This window comes from Takifugu rubripes, chromosome 21, assembly GCF_901000725.2.
Source record: "Takifugu rubripes chromosome 21, fTakRub1.2, whole genome shotgun sequence".
NCBI classification, from domain to species: domain Eukaryota; kingdom Metazoa; phylum Chordata; class Actinopteri; order Tetraodontiformes; family Tetraodontidae; genus Takifugu; species Takifugu rubripes.
Window position 1 is genome coordinate 19,015,045 of NC_042305.1, and position 20,058 is coordinate 19,035,102.

General features: G+C 49.7%; 2 protein-coding genes across 6 annotated transcripts in view; one reads left to right on the plus strand and one right to left on the minus strand.

The window, feature by feature from the left end:
• The first annotated feature begins 103 nt into the window (after window positions 1–103).
• Window positions 104–2,587, plus strand: mblac2 (metallo-beta-lactamase domain containing 2). The gene is made up of 3 exons (XM_003975231.3): window positions 104–656; window positions 1,607–1,821; window positions 1,971–2,587. Exons 1-3 carry the CDS (start codon window positions 215–217, stop codon window positions 2,142–2,144), a joined length of 831 nt encoding a protein of 276 aa, XP_003975280.1. The 5' UTR covers window positions 104–214; the 3' UTR covers window positions 2,145–2,587.
• Window positions 2,588–2,768: 181 nt separating this feature from the next.
• rtkna (rhotekin a) overlaps window positions 2,769–20,058 on the minus strand; it is a 40,410-nt gene continuing 23,120 nt past the window's right edge. For 3 of the 5 annotated variants that reach the window (XM_029830079.1, XM_011616042.2, XM_011616043.2), the window contains exons 2-11: window positions 9,778–10,039; window positions 9,017–9,070; window positions 8,333–8,450; window positions 8,022–8,246; window positions 7,761–7,855; window positions 7,270–7,376; window positions 6,748–6,879; window positions 5,900–6,065; window positions 5,684–5,788; window positions 2,769–4,833 (exon numbers count right to left, since the gene is read on the minus strand). In XM_029830079.1, the coding sequence (XP_029685939.1) occupies window positions 4,136–4,833; window positions 5,684–5,788; window positions 5,900–6,065; window positions 6,748–6,879; window positions 7,270–7,376; window positions 7,761–7,855; window positions 8,022–8,246; window positions 8,333–8,450; window positions 9,017–9,070; window positions 9,778–10,039 (1,962 nt within the window). In that variant the 3' untranslated portion in view covers window positions 2,769–4,135. Of the gene's footprint in view, window positions 4,834–5,055; window positions 5,480–5,683; window positions 5,789–5,899; window positions 6,066–6,747; window positions 6,880–7,269; window positions 7,377–7,760; window positions 7,856–8,021; window positions 8,247–8,332; window positions 8,451–9,016; window positions 9,071–9,777; window positions 10,040–20,058 lie in introns of all 5 variants that reach the window. The other 2 variants (XM_029830080.1, XR_003886713.1) reach the window with 2 other exon arrangements.

The following is a 20,058-nucleotide window of genomic DNA, read 5'->3' on the forward strand; positions in this document are numbered from 1 at the left end:
TTTAGCTGGCCCCGCCCCCGTGGGACAGCCAATAGCAGCACGCCCTCTGGTGTCGTCACTACTGCGTTGGACCAATCAACGCCGTCCTCCACAGCAAGGGCGTGTCCGCCGCCACCATCACTTTCACCCCAGCGAACGCCGCCAGTAGCTAGCAGGCTAGCAGGCTCGCGCCCCTCTGCTGCAGCAGGTTAGCTGGACCCTCGCGCGTGCTGTGATGTCTGCAGCCGACTGGTACGCTCACAAATCGCTTGGAGACGGACTCTTCTGGATCCAGGAGCGGTTCTACCAGTCCGAAAACCGCTGCAACATCTGGCTGCTCCGCGGCTCCCACCAGGACGTGGTGATCGATACCGGGCTGGGCTTGAGGAGCTTACCTGACTACATCGACGCCAAGGGGCTGCTGGGGAAAGACCCCCAGAGGAAGAACCCGCTGCTGGCCATCGCCACACACGCGCACTTCGACCACTCGGGGGGTCTGCATCAGTTCCAACAGGTGGGCGTCCACAGCGCCGAGGTCGATGCCCTGTCCAACGGAGACAACTTCGAGATGGTCACCTGGCTGAGCGACAGCGAGATAACCGAGGCCCCCAGCCCCGGATGGAGGGCAAGGCACTACAAAGTCAAGGCTGTGCAGCCCACGCACATTCTGCAAGAGGGTCGGTGGGAAGTCCACTTCTTATTCACATCCTTTTTTATTTTATTTTTGCACGGTAATGGGCGTTTGATAAGAGACAAGGTGGCACATTCGACACATTTGAATCAGCATCAGGGCAGTGGACGACACCATTAGACGGGTCCGCTGCTCATCCAGGGCTCTGGATGATGTGCACGCTAATGTGCACGCTAATGTGCACGCTAATGTGCACGCTAATGTGCACGCTAATGTGCACGCTAATGTGCACGCTAATGTGCACGCTAATGTGCACGCTAAAGACAAGCCTCTATACTTGAGCAGGAATTCATCTATGGTGGACCAAAAATGACTAAAGCATAAATGAATCAATCAATTCCGCTCCATATTTTTTGGAGGCGTTTCCGTATTTGTTCACTTTCCTCATTTAGTTTTCCACCTATGCATTCTTTATTTTATTCTTTATTTTATTCTTTTTTTATTCTTTATTTTATTCTTTATCGGCGCTGAACTCAAGTGGTTACGCGATGATAACTGAGCCCCATTATTATTGATAACTGTGATATTAACTTCACTTTTTAATCCCTTTCTTATCGTGAGTGATGAATTTTGATGAGCTAAAATAAGCCTAAAAACATACTGTATACATAATTACATACATTTTGATCCACATAAATTGGGCTGTGTCTGCCCAGTTATAAACAATGTAAATACACTCATTGTTGGCTATAGCAATTACTATAAAACAACTTGATTTATATATATATATTTCTATAAAGGTCAGAATCCAGTATTTAATTAATAATAAAGGAATATTTTAATACATCTTGCTCCACCCTGATTCTGCTGTGTCATAACTCTTCCCATCTCCATGTTCGGCCTCTCATGACATTTATCGTCCGTAGGATCGTAGCCAGACAAATTGTGAGGGAACGAGGCTCATTAAATGTTGTTTCCTGTTTCCTGATCGTCAAGGCGACGTCATCAACCTGGGGAACCGACAGCTGACTGTGCTCCACATGCCCGGTCACTCTCGCGGCAGCATCTGCCTCCACGATCGTGAGAACAAGCTCCTGTTCACCGGAGACGTGGTGTACGACGGCCACATGATCGACTGGCTGCCCTACAGCCACGTCAGCGACTACATCAGCAGCTGTGAGCGCTTGGTGGGCCTGGTCGACAGTGAACAGGTACTGGTGACTCAGCAGGGAGCTTCCTAGCATCAGCCCACTTTCTCGGCTCTGTCTGGCCAACAGTTCGTGTACAATAAAGTTTTACCACCTGATAATGTTGCAGTTCTCAGAACTTATCGACGTATCTTTCTTTTTGATATTAACAGGTTGACCAGGTCCTCCCGGGACACTACAACACTTTTGGTGCGAAGCGGCTCCATCGGCTTGCGTCGAGTTACATCAGCCGGGCCGGCACGTGCCCTGGAAGGTTCTCCACATTTGCCCGGAGGACTCTGGCCGGAGTGGCGCTGCGAGCCAGTAACCCAGGCAGCGCCTGCTAGTGCCAGAGAGCGAGGGAAGAGGAACAAGCACAAGTGAAGAAAGGAAATATAGGAATCCCACAAGGGGAGAGGAAATGATTGCAATTTACACATAAGTGAATGAAACATTTTTAAATTTCTTATGTAATCCAATATTTAATTACCAAACGTATTTCAAATGCCCTTATTGGGTTACATAAGTCAATGTGACTATATATAAGTATTCACCAGTGTTACTCTGTCTTATATCGATGCATAATTATTAAACTACTGGATTCATGTTTTTTTATATATATTTTAAGCAATTGCAAACCTATATTAGCACAATAACACAGACCTGCACTGCAGACTGAGGCTTCCCTGAGGCCGTTGATGCACTCCTATGTTTCTACTACCTCCAATCTTTGTAAGAGTGCATGTTTTGCTTCTAAAACACTAACAATAAAGCCTCCGTTCTGCCTGCCTTCAGTGTTTCACCTTCACTCGGACAATAATCTCCTGGGGGGTTGTTGATGGATGAGGAGGAAGGAAATGATGGAGGAGAGATCTCCATTTACAGGAACAAGTGTGAGCTCGGAAATATCAGCACACTTTGCTAGCCACCTTTCCCAAAGGTTCAAATAACTGACATTCACTGCAGCCATCTATGAATTAAACCATTTATTGTAATTAGTTATATTATTTCAAACATCATTTCCCATTGGCCTCGGAGGGCAGCACACATGCAGAACACACAACCTGCTGACAGGGGACACGTTTGCAAGGTTCTAACACTCAATCTTATTTACTCAACAGCACATCACCTGCTAAAATGATCCTGATCACCGCGGATCAATATAGCTGCATTTATCACAGGATCCACACAGAAACCCCAAACAAAACAAGTGGGCTCATTTGTTCAATTAGAAAAGCTTCGTTACATTTTTAAACATCAGAGTTTGGATCCCAATCCTGAAGCAAATCCCACAGAAACGAGAGAAAAGACGACGCTGACGGTGATGTTGCCTTTACGCAGGGACGATTAATAATGACGATTAATTAGACTGAAACAAGCAGACCGCACTGTAAACAATGATCTCCTCCTTCTGACGATCGTGACCTTATTATTTAGGGATCAATATGATGCCCGAGTGGGAGTTTATCTGCTGAAATCTGCCTAGAATACAATTACAGGAGGTCATCAATGATCCAGGCCCATTGATGCTGATGACGATGATTAGGGTGATGATGATGATGACAATAATAATAATAATAATAACAATAATAATAATATAGAGACCAGTTAGAATGACAACCTGTCAACTGAGTGATGAATTATGTAAAAACTAAACGTCACACTTAAACCCTGAAGATGTCACAGTAATAACCAGTACAGTAAGTAGGAGCACTTGCATAAAGTTAAACCTTGACCAGAGTTTCAAATCATGCAGGAAATGTGCATAGTCATAGTTAGGAGAATCATCTGGCTTAGGTCACATCAGAGGCAGCCGTCACCACTTCAGCCTCCATCTTCTGTCCGGCTCACACAGTTTCCATAGCAGAAATATTGCATCCAAACCCAGATAAGACACATCCAGTCGTAAAATACTGTTAGTGCACGAGCAGAAATGTTGAAATGGGACTTGGATGCTGCAGGGTGCAGAAGACAAAATCAGTAATTGTTTCAGAATTGGACAGCAGACTTTATGTGTGTCTATTTTTAGCTCTTTATACTGCCCCCCCACCCCCATCCAAGCAGCAGGACCTCTCAAAGCAAGCAGAATATCCCCATGTAGCTTTGGACCAGCCTCCCAAGTGGGGCAACCCAGCAAAGTGCAGAGTGGCCTGAGGTGATTGTCACCTTTTTGTTCCAGTTTTACTCCAGAGGGACCTCCTTGACACCTGTCCCACCATCAGGGCCAGAACAGATCCCAGATCCCACCTACCCTCCTCCTCAGGGTGGTTTACCTGAGGTGGGTTTCACATATTAAAAGTTTCACCAACGACGGTACCGCAGTCACCCAACGGTCAGTTCACACCTGACTCTGGAGCCAGTTGCGAGGGTCGAGTCTCGCCCTGAGGTTCCTGAGGCTGCGGCGAGCTGGGGAGGGCCTTGAGAAGAGGCCCCCCTCGGAGAACTCTGGGCTGCCCTCACTGTTGCTGGAGCTGGTGCTGGAGGTGGAGCTGGAGCAGGACAGCGTGGTCTGGGTGCTGCGCTGAGAGCCAGGCGAGCGGGAGGAGATGGCGAGCGGGGCGAGCAGCGTGGAGGGAGGAGGCTGGCAGTGGCACTGGAAGGTCCTGGCTCCTGCGTAACCCCTCCCTCCGAGGGCGCTGAGCTTAGCATCCAGGGACAGAGTGCGTGGCCGAGGATGAGGGGGGAAGGATGACGACAGAGAGAAGTGTGGCGAGGGCTCCCACCTGCCGTGGCGCTGCGAGCAGGGGCTGGTGCTGCAGTGGCTGTCGCTGTCGGACGTCACGCTGGCGTCCGAGCACAGCAGGCCCGGCGGGCCGGGGCGGGGGCTCACGGGGCTCCACTGGGGGGCACCGGGGCTGGGGCCAGAGAGGCGGGAGGTATGTGGACGGGGGCAACCGGCACTTTTGAGGTTGTTGTCATCGAACACAGACATCGAGGTGGGGGAGGTGCCCAGTTGGCGGCGGAGTTGCAGCTCCCGCATCCTCCGAGCCAGGATGTCCGACACGGCGCCGCTGAGGTCATCGGATGATTCAATAACTGCGACGGGATACAGCAAAAGGACTCAACATATCTTTCAGATGGAAATATCATTTACTAGAACTTAATCATTAAAAGTTTCTTGTTTTTTTGGTTGAAATTCAGAGAAACTGATTTTTTTTCTATACATTTCTATAAACTTTCGACTTACTAAAAACCTTGGGAAGCTGATCCCGGATATGTGGAACCCCAAAACAACTATTTTGTTATTTGTTACTTCACCTGTCATTGTAATAGGACGAGAGCAGAGCACGAATCTCAGCGGACACAGCGTTATCCTGCAGCAGAAGACCCTCACAGGAGGGCGTAGCAAGAGGAGCTGCCAGGGGAAGGTGAACACAACCCAGAGGAGGTCGGGAAAAGAAAGGGAGGAGAGGATGGGAGGAGGGCAACAGGTCCCAGTTGGAATGGTTTGGGGAGGCATTGAAAAGGGTCCGTGTGGGACATGAGTTGCATGTGATGAGCGGAGCGAAAGTAGATGCACTCGCAAATTAATGATTCAAACAATGAATAAAAATGGGATATTGATCAGAAGAAGGAAAATGCCAGGAAGTGACGGGGTCAGGAAACACAGGGGGACAAAGAGGGACCAAGAAGAGAAGAAGACTGTGTCAGCGTGTCAGAGATAAGCCCCCCTCCACCTCTGCTACAGAGAAGGAAAGCACAGCGTGAGTTTGAGGTTTCACAGAAGAGAAATTCCAAGCTCAGATCGTCTCGTGCACATCGACCCCGAATAGTTGAGCTAAAAACCACCTACGTGCAGGCAGGGAGCGTTCCCCAGCTCCATTCTTTGATGATTACTGACTTATAACATTTTCTAGTTACACACCCACATCGGAGGGACACTTACCCATTTCGTGATAGAGCGAGCCTTGTTTTAACGCAACAGGGGCTGGTTTCCGTGGCGATGGCAGCTCAATTTTCATCAGCTCATCGCAGCACTGCCTCCACTGGCCTGAAGATAACAGTGAAACCTTCAGCACTGTATCCGCACCACGTATATTCATACAACAGTGGTGGCCAGAATTCGACATTATTATTAGGTAACTCATGTAACTCAACTTACTCATGTCATAGAAATGTTGCCAAAAAGCCTCCATCCACCGATGTGTGTCCTCGCGAGCGTCAGTGGCGAGTGTGTGCGTGACCTCCTCGCCTCCATAATGGTTACTGATGCAAATGTTCTGAGCTTTACTGTCAGGGTCTTTCTCTGTTGCGCGTATTCTGGTCTCCTGGGCGACACAAGCGATGAAAACACATCGACATCAATCCTCTGCCACAGAACCGCTGATGCAGACGAGAGCCAACAAAGTTCATTACAGTCATTAAAGTTGTCAACCTCACCAACTAAGAGGCCGCTGTTAAAAATGTGTGTTTTTTTTCAACCTTTCCCCATCAGAAATGACCAAAGAGCGGACTCCCACATTGAACCTATTCCGCTGACAAACGCTAGGTGGCAGTGTGGCTCCACTCATTCCTCACCCACCCTCCTCCGTCTTCTTTGGATGAGCCGAAGCACAAGACATAATATTACAGGCCTGACTCGGCTTTAGGTCTGCTGAGAGCTCAGGATCAGACGGTGAAAGCCGACTGAGTCTTTATGAAAGAAATGAGAAGTCCCAGGTGTACCGACAGAGAGGAAGTGAGACGGCCGAGTGTCTCTCTGACCCTTCCATCACAAAGATGAGAAAGATGGCCACCACAGGTGTCAATGTGATTTGATCTGGAAGCCTCTGAAGTTCTTTTTCCAGCCAGGCATGCTTTTGTCCCTCCATCAAATGTGAAATCTGTGCAATCCGACCCTGAAGACACTTGTTTTGCTCCGGCGCCACAGTGGGCGTGAGATTATGCCTGCGGCATCATGACGGTACGTGGCAGGCCAGCCTCTGCACGGGGATTCCTCGCAGTACACACCTTGTTGATAGCAATAGTGAACGCCGGCTCGATGCTCGCCTCCACATCTTCTTGCCGCCGGTAGCACGAGAGACTCGCTCCCTTTAGGACGGCGTACACGTCTGTCCAACGCTGAGGGTCGCCGCCCAACTGCTGCAAGGTGGAGAAAAAAAGATCATCTCACGATGTGTAGAAATGTACATTTAGTGAAATTAAAACCTTAATAAAAGACATAAAGTAAAACAGGGCAACACAAGCTGAACATGTCCAATATACGCAGATAATGCTGGGTACACATACTGTATAATGTAAAGCATAATAATTCTATAATAATTATTAAATAAATATCCTAAATATCACAGCTGAATATTTTATCATCTACAATTATTTAGAATGTTAATATCAAATATAAAAAGTACAGTTTATATTGACCTGTGTGTGTTTAAATGGAAGTCACGTGATTCTATATTTCCACATTAAGTGATATATATTTATTGGGGGGCCAAAATAAATGCCAACTACATATTAACCGAGCCGACTTGCCTTGACTCTCAAGCGCCCGCTCATCATCTGTTGGGTCATGCAGCGAGGCTGAGCGGCGAGGCGGCAGCACATGCTGCCGTACAGAGGCAGCCAGTAGGAGCACTCGTCTGCAGAGACACAAACGCCGTTAATAATTAACAAATACTCGACATCAACACCCACCTCTGCCCCCAGAGAGACGGTGCCACAGCGGCAGCTGCATGAAACGCCAGAGAGAAACGTTACAGCCGACCGAGGGGCCAAAGAATAAAACACAGGGGGCCTTTCTGTCCGTCTGGGTCTGGTCCGATGTCGCCGCCATCGTTACCGCAGTCACATCGCTCAGAGCGCTTTTATTATCGTGACCTTGGCAGCGGCTGTCTATCACAGCGGAGGGGGGAGGGGTGGATCCTGCCCCCCGTTCAAAGGCAATTATTAGGGCGCAGGAGGAGAAGTGAGGACGTGTCGACAGATCTGGAAGAGCAAAGCAGTGCTGGGGGGCCGCCACTCACCGTTGCCAGAGATAGTGAGGTCATGTGTACGGAAGCTGTCCTGGATGTGTGGCAACGACAGGGTGGTGTGAGCTAAGAGGTGGTACTTGGGGCCCCTGTCGGGACACAAGAGAGACGGACACTTTCAGTTAGTGCAGTGGAAGACTCAGGCTCTCCTCAGGCCTCCTGAGGCCGCAGACTCACAGAGATAAATGTGAACAACACGTCGTCACGAGGCCCAATCCTTGGATGTGACACGCTAATATTTTAAGTCAAACTTACGCTACTGAAGGCACTGGAAGCAGAAGAGGGGCCGCTCCCCCGTTGTTCACGGGACTGCACGGACCGGGCTCCATGGCCGCCCGAAGCTTCTTCCCGGCCGATCGCCCCAGCGACGAGCTCAGCTTACTCGCTAGCTTCCTGGGCGTGCTCCCTGCTGAGAAGTCCTCCTCAGAGCAGCAGCTGTACAGCTCAACACGCAGCTCGAAGCCTGGGCCGGCATCATTGCTGCGGGGGGGAAACATGCACGGTGAGCATCGTGCACGTGGAGCTGGAGTCGGCTCCAGACGGGTGTGCGGGACGGCGGGTCTTACAACACGACGGTGCTGTCGAAGCAGATGTCGGTGAGCGTCCGGTCCACGATCACCATGTCGGTGTCAAAGATCTCCCGGCCAAGCTGCAGCAGGCAGAACACTGCACACCGGTGAAGCTCTGCACAACAACGGGGAAATCTGAAACATCTCCCCAAAACCGGTTCAGCTCTCGCTCCCACTCACAGTCGATCTAAAGCACCTAAAAATCTGTGCTTCATGTCACCATCTGCTGATGGTAGCAACATTTGTAAATGACAGGTATTTATGCAGCGGAGGTGACAGAAAGGTCAGCAAACGGAAGCAGTCAGCAGACACAAAGGACGACGGGATACCGGAGCAGCGCTCATCCCGCCCCAGCGCCTGGGCTGTTGACGCCGGCGTTAACGACCTTGACGAACAGCCTCGTTAAGAGTCCTCCGCCTGTCTCTCAGGTGCATTTATAGGACTGCACTGATTAGGAAAAGAACTCTCGACCAGCTTTCATGAGTCAGCCTCATTTCTGAAGCAGAAAGTGTTTGTTGACTGGTTCCGTCGTCCAGAATCCAGATCCTGAGACTAAACAATCTGTGTTCCACTGAGCAAAGCTGCTTTAGTTGCTCCAGCGCAGCCAAATCGATACTAAATCCTACAGGCATAAATAATTAAGAACCCGTCACTGAAGCACATGAATGCAAAGCTCCTCACCTCCTTTGTTCTTAAAGTACTCCGTGTCTTTCCACATGAGGGGGATCCGAAGATCTGCAGGAACAAGAGGCAGGAGATGAAACCACACACGTCTCCCTCTGCCTGGCAGGTGTGCATGTGTGTCCTCACAACAACAGGACATGTTGAACAAGAATGTTTGCTGGTGCACGTCGTCTCTCTGTGGTGTGTGTGGAACAGGAATTAGCTGCAGCCACTGGGCCACTGCTGCAAACACGCACGTCTCCTCACGTCCCACAAGAGTCCCAGAAAAGCAACTTCCCACCACCTAGTTTGGTTTTTGTTTGAATAAAAGTGGGCGACTTTTGATAATAAATCTGGTATGAAATTTGATCTAGGCTCCTATGTTTTTACGACTGATTTATTTCGTTTGTGTAAACGATGGTGCCATTTTCACCTCCACCAAAGCCCAAATCATTTAGCATCCGTCCTCTTGTGCACCTCCCAGACTTCTACATCCAGCTGCTCTCCAGTTATCACTGCTCATCCTACACAGCAAAAGGCAGCATAATCTCCCAGCATTAGCATAGCAACTGTTGCTAGGGTGCTAGTGTGGTCACTCCGGTGATATAAATGTGATTGGTTGGACCTCAGACCCCCTGAATACTACACGTCCTCCAGTCCAAAACAGCTGGTGAAGTCTTGATGATCGGGGAAGCGCCTGACTGGACGCATTAGAGCGTCGCGCCAGTCGTGCCGCCAGGCTGTGGCAGGAAGTCGCCCCAACTTGCTGTTGCACTTGCCTGAGATGGCCACCCTTCCTTTGCACGGCAGCCTGTCGTCCATCGGCCCCGCGTCCGACGACCTCCGTGTCACCTTTTGCATGACCTGGGCCTCCTTCAGCCTCTGCAGCTCGGACATGTAGGCCATGATGCGGGTGCTGCAGGTCTGAAGGTTCTTGGCAGCCTCGAGGGCCTGGTCTTTCTGGGAGCAGGCAGCCAGCAGCTTACACGCCCCGTCACGCATCCTGATCTCATGGTCGATCTTCTTCTGGATGTCGCTGTCCTGCACAGCAGAAGGGAAGAATGTAGGAGGGCGGAGTTTAGGGTGAAGGAGGCGCCAATGCATGAGGAGGAATGATCTAAACGCTCGATTCTGCAGCTTCAGCCTCATTTTATAGACAAAACTACTCCGTCATGAACTCAGAGCACATTCAACAGATTAATAAAGAGATTATTCCCATTACGGCTGAAGAGTTGAATGTATTTATAGAAAATGAGACGAGACGGGCCAATGTTCACAGGACCTTTTGGGCCTTGCTGAGCCGCTACACCCCTGGTTGAGTCAGAGGCGCTGAATCATTTATGAGCAACACATTTCCTGTACGCAGGGGAGCGAGCGTGTGACGGGCGCGTGCGTGTGACGGGCGCGAGCGTGTGACGGGCGCGAGCGTGTGACGGGCGCGAGCGCGTGACGGGCGCGTGCGTGTGAGGGGCGCGAGCGTGTGAGGGGAGCGAGCGTGTGACGGGCGCGAGCGCGTGACGGGCGCGTGCGTGTGACGGGCGCGAGCGTCTGACGGGCGCGAGCGTCTGACGGGCGCGAGCGTCTGACGGGCGCGAGCGCGTGACGGGCGCGAGCGTTTGACGGGCGCGAGCGTGTGACGGGCGCGAGCGTGTGACGGGCGCCCTGTCACATGCTGAACGCCCGCTCCAAAAGGGGCATCACAAGATGCGAGGCCGGCTTTACACAGGGCAAGAACTGGATCGTTGGGCTCGTGCACACACGTGCGCGCCCGTTTTCACGGCCAGACGCACAGACATCGGGCTTTGGTCCCTTCTGTTACGAGCAGCATGTCCGAACAGCCCCAGAAGGAGATGGGAGCGTGAGGAGACCGTGCAAGAAGACGTGATGCTGAACTTCATCAGTGAGTCTTTACTGGAATGTTATAACAAGTGTTATAACAAGAGAAAGTTATTAAGTGCCAAGGCTCCATTAAAATCTAGTAGCTGTTCACACAAATAAGGCTCCACCTCTGCCGAGCTCGCCTCTTTGCTTCAACATTTCCCATGTACCCCCCCCCCCCACGATTCTTATGAATGTTTGATTCTTTACATGTCAGCTTTTATACCTTCACCCCCCCCATTCTCTTCTGCCTCGCCTCCACTCGCTCCGTTCCAATTCGCCCTCATCAATCCGCCTTATTTCCCTCCCCAGTTATCTCTCTCTGATGGACCAGATGGGCGTGGCCGAGCGGGGGAAGCTGCTGCCTGAACAGGAGGTGTGTGACTGACCACCGGATCTTTAGGGAATCCCATCCTTTAGTCAAAGCTAGACAAGAGCTTTACATTATCTTTAACATTCACTGTCTCCTGGAATAACCACTAAACCTTTGAACCTCTCAGCACGAGTCTGATATTGGTTACAGCATCAATTAGCTTTTCTTTGTAGCATCTTCATGTGCCAGACTAATGTAACGCTTTAAATATAGACACCAGGAGTAACAGAGATCCTGGTGACGTGATCGTCATCTGAAACTGGAACGTTCAAATATGCAGGAAGGTCAAAATGGTCAAAAAATGATTCTTTCAGCCTGTCTCTTTCTTTTCAAAATATGATTCAGATGATATTTAAAATCTTCAGGATTTCTAAAGGCCTGTTGGTCAAAGACCAAGATGATGTTTTCAAGTGAAACTGGTGTTTTGGCACCTTTCAAAAATGAACTGAAAAGCCTCCGTTTGTGTATAAACGGGGAAAATTATAGCATTCTGCAATGTGAGGTACGTGCACACGCACGATGCTGGCAGTCACCACGTGTTCTGTGCAATACTTTTCTGGCATTTGGTGTTGCGTCGCGCATACTGCCAACTAGTGGCCGGAGGTGGAAACTACAGTATTTAACATTCACGCAATTATCTGCAGCCTGAATCCAGGACAAAGACTAAATTTGAGAACATTGTTGTAAAAGGGTGAGTTAACCTCAGCTGCGTGGAAACGGTTGGAGTATTGCAAACATAATTAAACTGGTTTGTTAGCGGCTGCCACTATAGCGACACTGTATCCTGTTGTGCAGCAAGAGCCAGATTGTGTAACCAACTACAACTGAGTGAGCTGCACCCTCTGGTGCCAGGAAGGACCTGTTTCTGAAGGAGCACATGGAAAACAGGAAAACATGGAAAATGACCTTTTTAATTTGCTGCTCCAGGTGCCTCAAATGTCTCTGGGGTGTTGGGAACAAATGGAAAACTGTTATTCCAAACTCTTAAAGGGCTCGTGATATAAAGATATTTTTATCACCTTATATTTTACTAAAGATGACTGATGTTCCATCCGTGTATGCGTTGCTGTTACCTGTCAAAGTCTGATGCACCACTGAGTCAAAGACCAACAACCACAACAAGACTGAAGGTGATGTGCACGTGCTCACACACACACACACACACACAGACGGTGTAACGTCACCAGTCTGGTTCGATGCAAAGTGACCAGGAAGACGAGGTCTCTTATTTATAGCAGCTAAATTAACAGGCTTCTCCTTCTGGGGATCTGTGAATAGAACTCAAGCGGCCCAGATCTGTCTCTAATCCACGTGTCTGGCTGTACGTCAGGCCAAGAGCAGCCTCCACAGACAGGACGCCATGACGCTCAGACGACGGGCACGCACGTACCACAGCGCTCTGTCACCGCCACCCAGTTGCCGTCAGAGTGGCAGGTATTAGCAGGTGTTAGCAGGTGTTAGCAGGTGTTAGCAGGTGTTAGCAGGTGTTAGCAGGTATTAGCAGGTGTTAGCAGGTGTTAGCCTAGCGGGCGACTCCAGAGAGCGTGTGATGATCGGCCAGGCCGAGGGTGAAGCCAGGGTGGGAGGCAGCACGTATTCGCTATCAGAGATAAAAACAAGCGGCTTAAGGAGCAAGAGTCTGCAGCAGGAGGGACAGAAACAAGAAAGAGGATATGGGTGGGCGAGGTGAAGCCTCTGCATGGACAGTATTCTGAAGCTGGGCTGGGGGGCGAGAAAACGCTCCTCTGTTGCGCAAGTGTTAAGAAATAATATTGATTTTCTTCTACTTCCTGCTGTTCCCCTCAGGGCTGCCACAGTGAATCAACATGGTAATCGTAATAAACACAGCGATCATTAATATCAAGTGCTAAAAATAATAACCCCCCCCCCCAGTGCAACACAAACAAAACACACATTCCTAATGGAAATACAAGTCATTTGATCCTACAGGCTCTACTTCACCAGATGGTCACATCCTCTCTCACCTCCTGGTCCTGGTCTGGCTGTGTGTCGTTTGTGGGTGCGAACTCACAAGATGGGAGATGCTGACACCCCCCCCCCCCCACACACACCCACCCACACACACCCACACACACACCCACCCACACACACCTAAACAAACATCAACACCTTCTGCCTGGGGATTTGGCGCTGCCACAGATGGCGTGTTTACGATGCGCCGTTCTGCATGAGCAGGCTTTCCTGTTCAACCTCTGACCTCTGACCTCTGACCTCCCGGCAGACCAGACGACTGCACTTCCAGCAGGAGCTTCGTACAGAGGCAGAGGTTAAACACTCAAAACCCCCTCAACAAACAGACAAGAACTTTCTACACTGCTGTGCTTATCAATTACAGCCATATTAAGAGAGGTCACGGACCAAGATCTCGACCCGGGCAGACAGAGGTGCAGAGCCCTCTAGCAACCCAGGTCATGTGGTCCATGAGGCAGCATCCCTGTGGGCAGCCTGGCAGGCTCTGGTCCCCCTGAGGAAGTACTGAGGACCAGAACTGAGGACCAGAACTGAGGACCAGTACTGAGGAACAGAACTGAGGACCAGAACTGAGGACCAGTACTGAGGACCAGAACTGAGGACCAGAACTGAGGACCAGAACAGGAAAATGAGCTAATTGGTGTGACAACGAAACCCTGAAGGAGTGAATCGGTACAAGAGGATCAAAAAGAAACGCTGAGGGACCGAAACAGTCAGCTAAGATAAGGTGAATAAAATGAGCAGAGAAAAAATATAAACTATGATTTTTCTCACGTTCTTACTTGTGCTAAATAACTGACCACAACACGGCATCATTTTAAAATTCAGTATTTAGGCAAATGCTTACATGCTATATAAGAGCATTAATGCTAAGGTATCATTTTCTCCGTTAGCATTCTGCTACTTTGGTCTCTTGGACCACGGTGCCATAGAACCACGGCGTCCCCTCTAATCGCACCGACCAGACCACTTCGATAAATCAGGTCCGTCTACAAGCTGCCAACTTTTAATGAGGCAGCCAAAACTTTGTGCTTTGCCTCTCCACCCTGTTCCGCCCCGGTCCTCAACGGTCCCCCGTTCCCACACCAAGAGCGAGACTGGCAGCACGAAGAGGAAGTGGAGAAAGTGAAAAGACAACAAAAGGAAATCAAAGGCTGAGAGAGGCTGAGATGGAAGGAGGCTCGTCGGAATACTGGAGAACACACGGGTCACCCACGGCACCACAACGGTGTCAGGTGGAACGCACGGCACGGAGGCAGTTTAGGAGAACCGAGCAAGCGCTCAACGGTCCGATTCAGCAAACAATGTTCCCACTGTGCTCCGACTCAGCTGCTGCTTGGAAGCCGGGAATGACGAGAGACGGAGAGCTGGACTGGAAGAGTGGTGAGGCAATAGTGACTGGACAGGGCGTGCCGATGCAAACACACACACACACACACACACACACACACACACGCACACACACGCACACACACCACCGACATCATTATCGTGGTGACGGGATCTACCGTAGGTACTTTGACGACCTCCTCCAAAACACCCTCCTCATTATTCACCGTCTCTGCCGCCGTGCACGTACGGAAAACACTGCGCGCCTGTGCGAGCACGTGTGCCAGTGACTTTACAGCCAGCTGTTCCCACATTAAACCAGTGTGTCTAAATGCAGCTGGTCCCAGTTGCACACTTGGGTGGAGCTCTGAAGAGACAAGCAGCATTAAGTGTCCCGGGCTGCGTTTCGCGTGGCTTTGTGTGGGCACGACCACATGTAAATCAACCGCTGTGTCGGCCGTACGCATGCATTCTGCGCCCACGTGCGCATTTTTAGCTGCTCCCCAAAGCAGAGTCGCAGTGGAGTGAATTTCCAGCTCTAAACTAATTGTTTGGAGAGCAGGCCGAGCTCGGAGCCTGAGCAGTGATCACTACAGCGTAGCTAATGGCGCTAACGTCCTTTGAACACAGCCCAATATTCCCAGTTAGCATCCTACATTTGTAACATATAGAGAGGAGCAGGAAGCAAGACAGAGCACAAAGCACAATAACTTTAAGGGGTTCGTGCACGTGACAATAACAGGAGACGTATGAGCAGCTGCGTGAGTGTGTGGTCTGTCGCAGCGTGCACAAGCAAACGCCACTGAGGACACTTTTATGAGATTTATGGAAAGCTGTATGTTCCAGAACAGACGGTAAATAACGGGGGGCGTATTTTCCACCGGCTGGAAGTTTCTCATGAGTAACGACATCGAGCATCTGCAATGGAAGAAAGAACAAAGGAGAAAGAGAGGTGCCGTCCCAGAAGCACCCGGACTAACGGGACGTTAAATTCAGTGTTTAGAAGGAACAGATGAGCTCCTTTCTGTCTAAATGTTAACGTGATGCATGTTAAGGCAATGCATGTTACAGTGACGCATGTTAACGTGATGCATGTTAAAGTGATGCATGTTAACGTGATGCATGTTACAGTGATGCATGTTACAGTGACGCATGTTAACGTGATGCATGTTAAAGTGATGCATGTTAACGTGATGCATGTTAAAGTGATGCATGTTAACGTGATGCATGTTAAGGTGATGCATGTTAACGTGATGCATGTTAAAGTGATGCAGGTTAAAGTGATGCATGTTAACGTGATGCATGTTACAGTGACGCATGTTAACGTGATGCATGTTAAAGTGATGCATGTTAACGTGATGCATGTTAAAGTGATGCATGTTAACGTGATGCATGTTAAGGTGATGCATGTTAACGTGATGCATGTTAACGTGATGCATGTTAATGTGACGCATGTTAACGTGATGCATGTTAACGTGATGCATGTCAACGTGACGCATGTTAACGTGACGCATGTTAACGTGATGCATGTTAACGTGATGCATGTTAACGTGATGCATGTTACAGTGATGCATGTTACAGTGATGCATGTTAACGTGATGCATGTTAACGTGATGCATGTTAATGTGATGCATGTTAACGTGATGCATGTTAATGTGACGCATGTTAACGTGATGCATGTTAACGTGATGCATGTTAACGTGACGCATGTTAACGTGACGCATGTTAACGTGATGCATGTTAACGTGATGCATGTTAACGTGATGCATGTTAACGTGACGCATGTTAACGTGACGCATGTTAACGTGATGCATGTTACAGTGATGCATGTTACAGTGATGCATGTTAAGGTGATGCATGTTACAGTGATGCATGTTAACGTGATGCATGTTAACGTGATGCATGTTAACGTGATGCAACAATGCAGTAGATGCGATGCATCTGCTCGGCCAGCCTGGCGTTACTGTGTAATAACAGTCATTGGCACACTGGACTGGGCTGTGTGGAAGTGACAGGAGCCAATTAACAGATCACGCGCACACACACACACACACACACACACACACACACACACACACACACACACAGCAGCAGTTTTGCACGGTTGATGCTCTCATTAACACATTACCCTGTTTTTTAATGTCACTCAGGACGGAGGAGACGAGGCTTTAAGAACGGAACACGTATGAAACATCTCTAAGCTCCTGATCCAAGTCCTCTGTGATCTGGCTTCATGAGGGCAGACAGAGTTACGGGGACTTAGTCACATTCAAAGAGGCAGAAAGACCCTGATGTTCGGATGTAATGACCTTTCTGCTGGAGCTTGTCACGTATCGATACAACACTGCATCACATTAGCTTGCAGGAGTCTGTGAACGCTCCCTGGCTGTGCAGCATGTGAAGCCCAAAGAACCAACAAACGCAGCCTGCAGAAGCCTCGCGAGCATTTGTGAAGAGCAGCGTGACTGACAGCTCTCAGCTGGACACGTTTCCTCGCACCGCGGCCGACGGTGGGAGCCGAGGGAGACAGAACCACCACCGAGAGCTCCACGCCTCGGAACATTCTTCAACACTTAAGACATCTGATGGTTAGAAGGTGGTTAGAAGTACAAAGAAGGCCCAGTTTCCTTCTAATATTGTTCTATTTGTGTTTCCCTGCGTGCTCCCAGTAGGATGTGGGTGGACAAATGCTAAACGAGGGGCAGCAAAAGGGTTAAAGGCTGACAATGAGTGGAGGCCAGAGGTTACGAAGCATCCTGCTGGGTCCCAGCACAGGTTCTCTGGATCCTCGGGGCAGAGGGGTCACTTCATGTCGCTGCCATAAACCCACCCAACGGTGGGACACACTGCTACGTGCTAGCAAAGCGCTCGCTAGTTGACCTCTGGACAGAAGCACCCCGATCCTCCCCCACACGCTGCTTGTGTCAGTAATCCCAGGCTTTTCTCCGTGTCTGAATCAGGATGAGGAAATCAGGGGTAATTAGCTCAGCCAGCCTAACTAGAATCTAAGCCAGCCAACCTCTCCTCCATGTGTAACCCTTCTACCTCCGCTCTGCTGCTGGACTGTCGACACACATGGAGCGACGCAGATAAGAGCAAAGGGTTGAGGCTTAACCCTGTATTAAGCAAGATAAATCCGCAAGTCTGAGTTTAAGCAATTTCAATTTAAGGGCCCTCGACACAACCAGCAGGATACCCACGATTTATACTCGTATTTACCTGTACTTTTCTTAATATCACTGTCCAGATGGTATTGCGTAATCATCTAACCTGCCAACAAACCTAAATGGGTGTTTTCCAGCTGAAAGGAAAACTCTTGCACCTGAACTAAAATTCTATAATCCTAAAGTAGAAAATTGGTTTAACATGTGAGTAATTGGCCGTCACAGCAGGTCAGAGGAACCATCTTCACCTCAGACCCCCTTTAAAGTGTCCATTATCCTGCACTCTGATCTAGTCTCTACAGCAGCAAAATATCAGTTATGATCATTAAAATATCATATAAGACGGGAGGAAACGTAAATATTAGTGCTGCTAATCATACGAACAACACTAGAATCAAACGCTGCTTGTGTAGCTTAGGCTCCGGTCCAGAGCGCTACAGTGGCGTGAAGCTGAAGCAGCTTCTATCTCCCCATTATTCAGCTCTGCGGGTTCTATTTCCTTATTTAGAACATACGAGTGCGTGTGTATATAATCACACGTGTGGTTTTCATCTGCCGTGACAGTGTTATGAGAGACACCAAGAACAGCAAAGTGCAGCCGTATCTGCAGTTTCTGTCCACCAGCACGACCCTCGGAGCCATCAGGACGGACCAGAACGTTCACGAAGAGGCCTGCAGGACGCCGACCCCGCTGAGCCGACCCCCAGCTGTCTGCCTGAAGGTGAGAAAGGGGGTAAACAGACACCTCCCTAGCATAAAGGCTTCATGGAAACTGCTAGTTTCCCGGGAGTTTTCCTGGGTTCCGACATCCTTCCAACCATTTTACAGCACTTCTTCCTCACCAGGGTCAAGGGAACCTTCGTGTAAACCATTGCGCAACCATCCCAGAAACAGGACCAGACAGGCACAACAGTAGCTTCAGAGCAATTTCTTAATGCTCCTAAATTATTGCCATCCCAGAATAATATAGTGAAACCGCTTTGATTAATGACGGAGGGAACTTAATGTGAGAGAAAGCATGTTCAGCTCCACGCACGTTATTCCACTTGGTCTCCACGCCGCTGGTTCAATCCTCCCTCAGTACCCACATTAACCCCGACACTGTCTGCATATATGCTGGGGGGGGGTTAGGGTGAGGGTTGGGGGGGGGGGCATTTGTCTCCATGAGCATCAACATGCCCGTCATCCGCTGCGACAACAGAGACAACGAGTTATCAAGTGGGAGCCGCTGAGCTGGAGACAGGAAAATAACAGGAGAATTATGGAAACGGGGCTCTGGGTTCCTTATCTCTGGTCTCCAGAACCGGCGCCACACAGACGTACAAATATAACACACATATAACGCAACACACGCTAAGTCTCAAATTATTGCAGCGCCAACTAAACACACGTGTGTGTCACAGACTCGCTAGCACAATCTGAATATTATATATTCTGATATGTATATTGTATTCACCCTCTGTACCTGTACAGGTGTACAGGGGCCGAGTATCCATTTACCTGGATTACTGTAAATATACATCCTCTTTGTATATTCCAAATTCTATTCTATTCGATTTGATCTTATGTTTCTCTGCGTGCTCTTGCTGTTGCTGCACTGTAAATTTCCCCGTGTGGGACAATAAAGGACCAGAATCTGAATCTGAATCTAATCTGATGGTAGGAGTACGTGTGTAACAGAGTGAGGTCTAAAGATCCAGTGGTATTCAAATTTCTGTGGACGGATCACATCAATAATTAATAATTAATAATAGCATTATTATGTGTGTAAAAGAGGAGGTTGGCTCCCAGTTAATCTAAAAATATCTGGAGCCTCACTGGTCAAGTTTTTCCATGCAGAGCAGAGGCCACTTGGTCCGAGTCCAGGGTCAGTGTGGACGGACGGAGGGACAGACAGACAGACAGACAGGCAGGCAGGCAGGCAGGCAGGCAGGCAGGCAGACAGACAGGCAGGCAGACAGACAGGCAGGCAGGCAGGCAGGCAGGCAGGCAGGCAGGCAGGCAGGCAGGCAGACAGACAGACAGGCAGGCAGGCAGGCAGGCAGGCAGGCAGACAGGCAGACAGGCAGGCAGACAGACAGGCAGACAGACAGACAGGCAAGCAGACAGGCAGGCAGGCAGACAGGCAGGCAGGCAGGAAGACACATGCTAGTAGGGGCTGTTTCCCATACGACCCCCTAACAAAGAGCTCAAGGACGCCTGCTTCCCCTCCCCAGCTGCTGGGGCAGCCGTGGGTTGCAGGTCTCCCCTGTGCTTCTCTACTCTGGTTCTCAGGCTGAGGAAGTCTCAGCTCTGCCTCATGGGACCAAAAGCACTGGCCAGTA

Excerpts from the sequence above, each read along its gene's own strand:
- mblac2 (XM_003975231.3), top strand. The coding sequence starts at position 215 with ATGTCTGCAGCCGACTGGTACGCTCACAAATCGCTTGGAGACGGACTC. Across the intron at positions 657-1,606 it reads CACGCACATTCTGCAAGAGG|GCGACGTCATCAACCTGGGG; the intron begins GTCGGTGGGAAG and ends CTGATCGTCAAG. Across the intron at positions 1,822-1,970 it reads GCCTGGTCGACAGTGAACAG|GTTGACCAGGTCCTCCCGGG; the intron begins GTACTGGTGACT and ends TGATATTAACAG.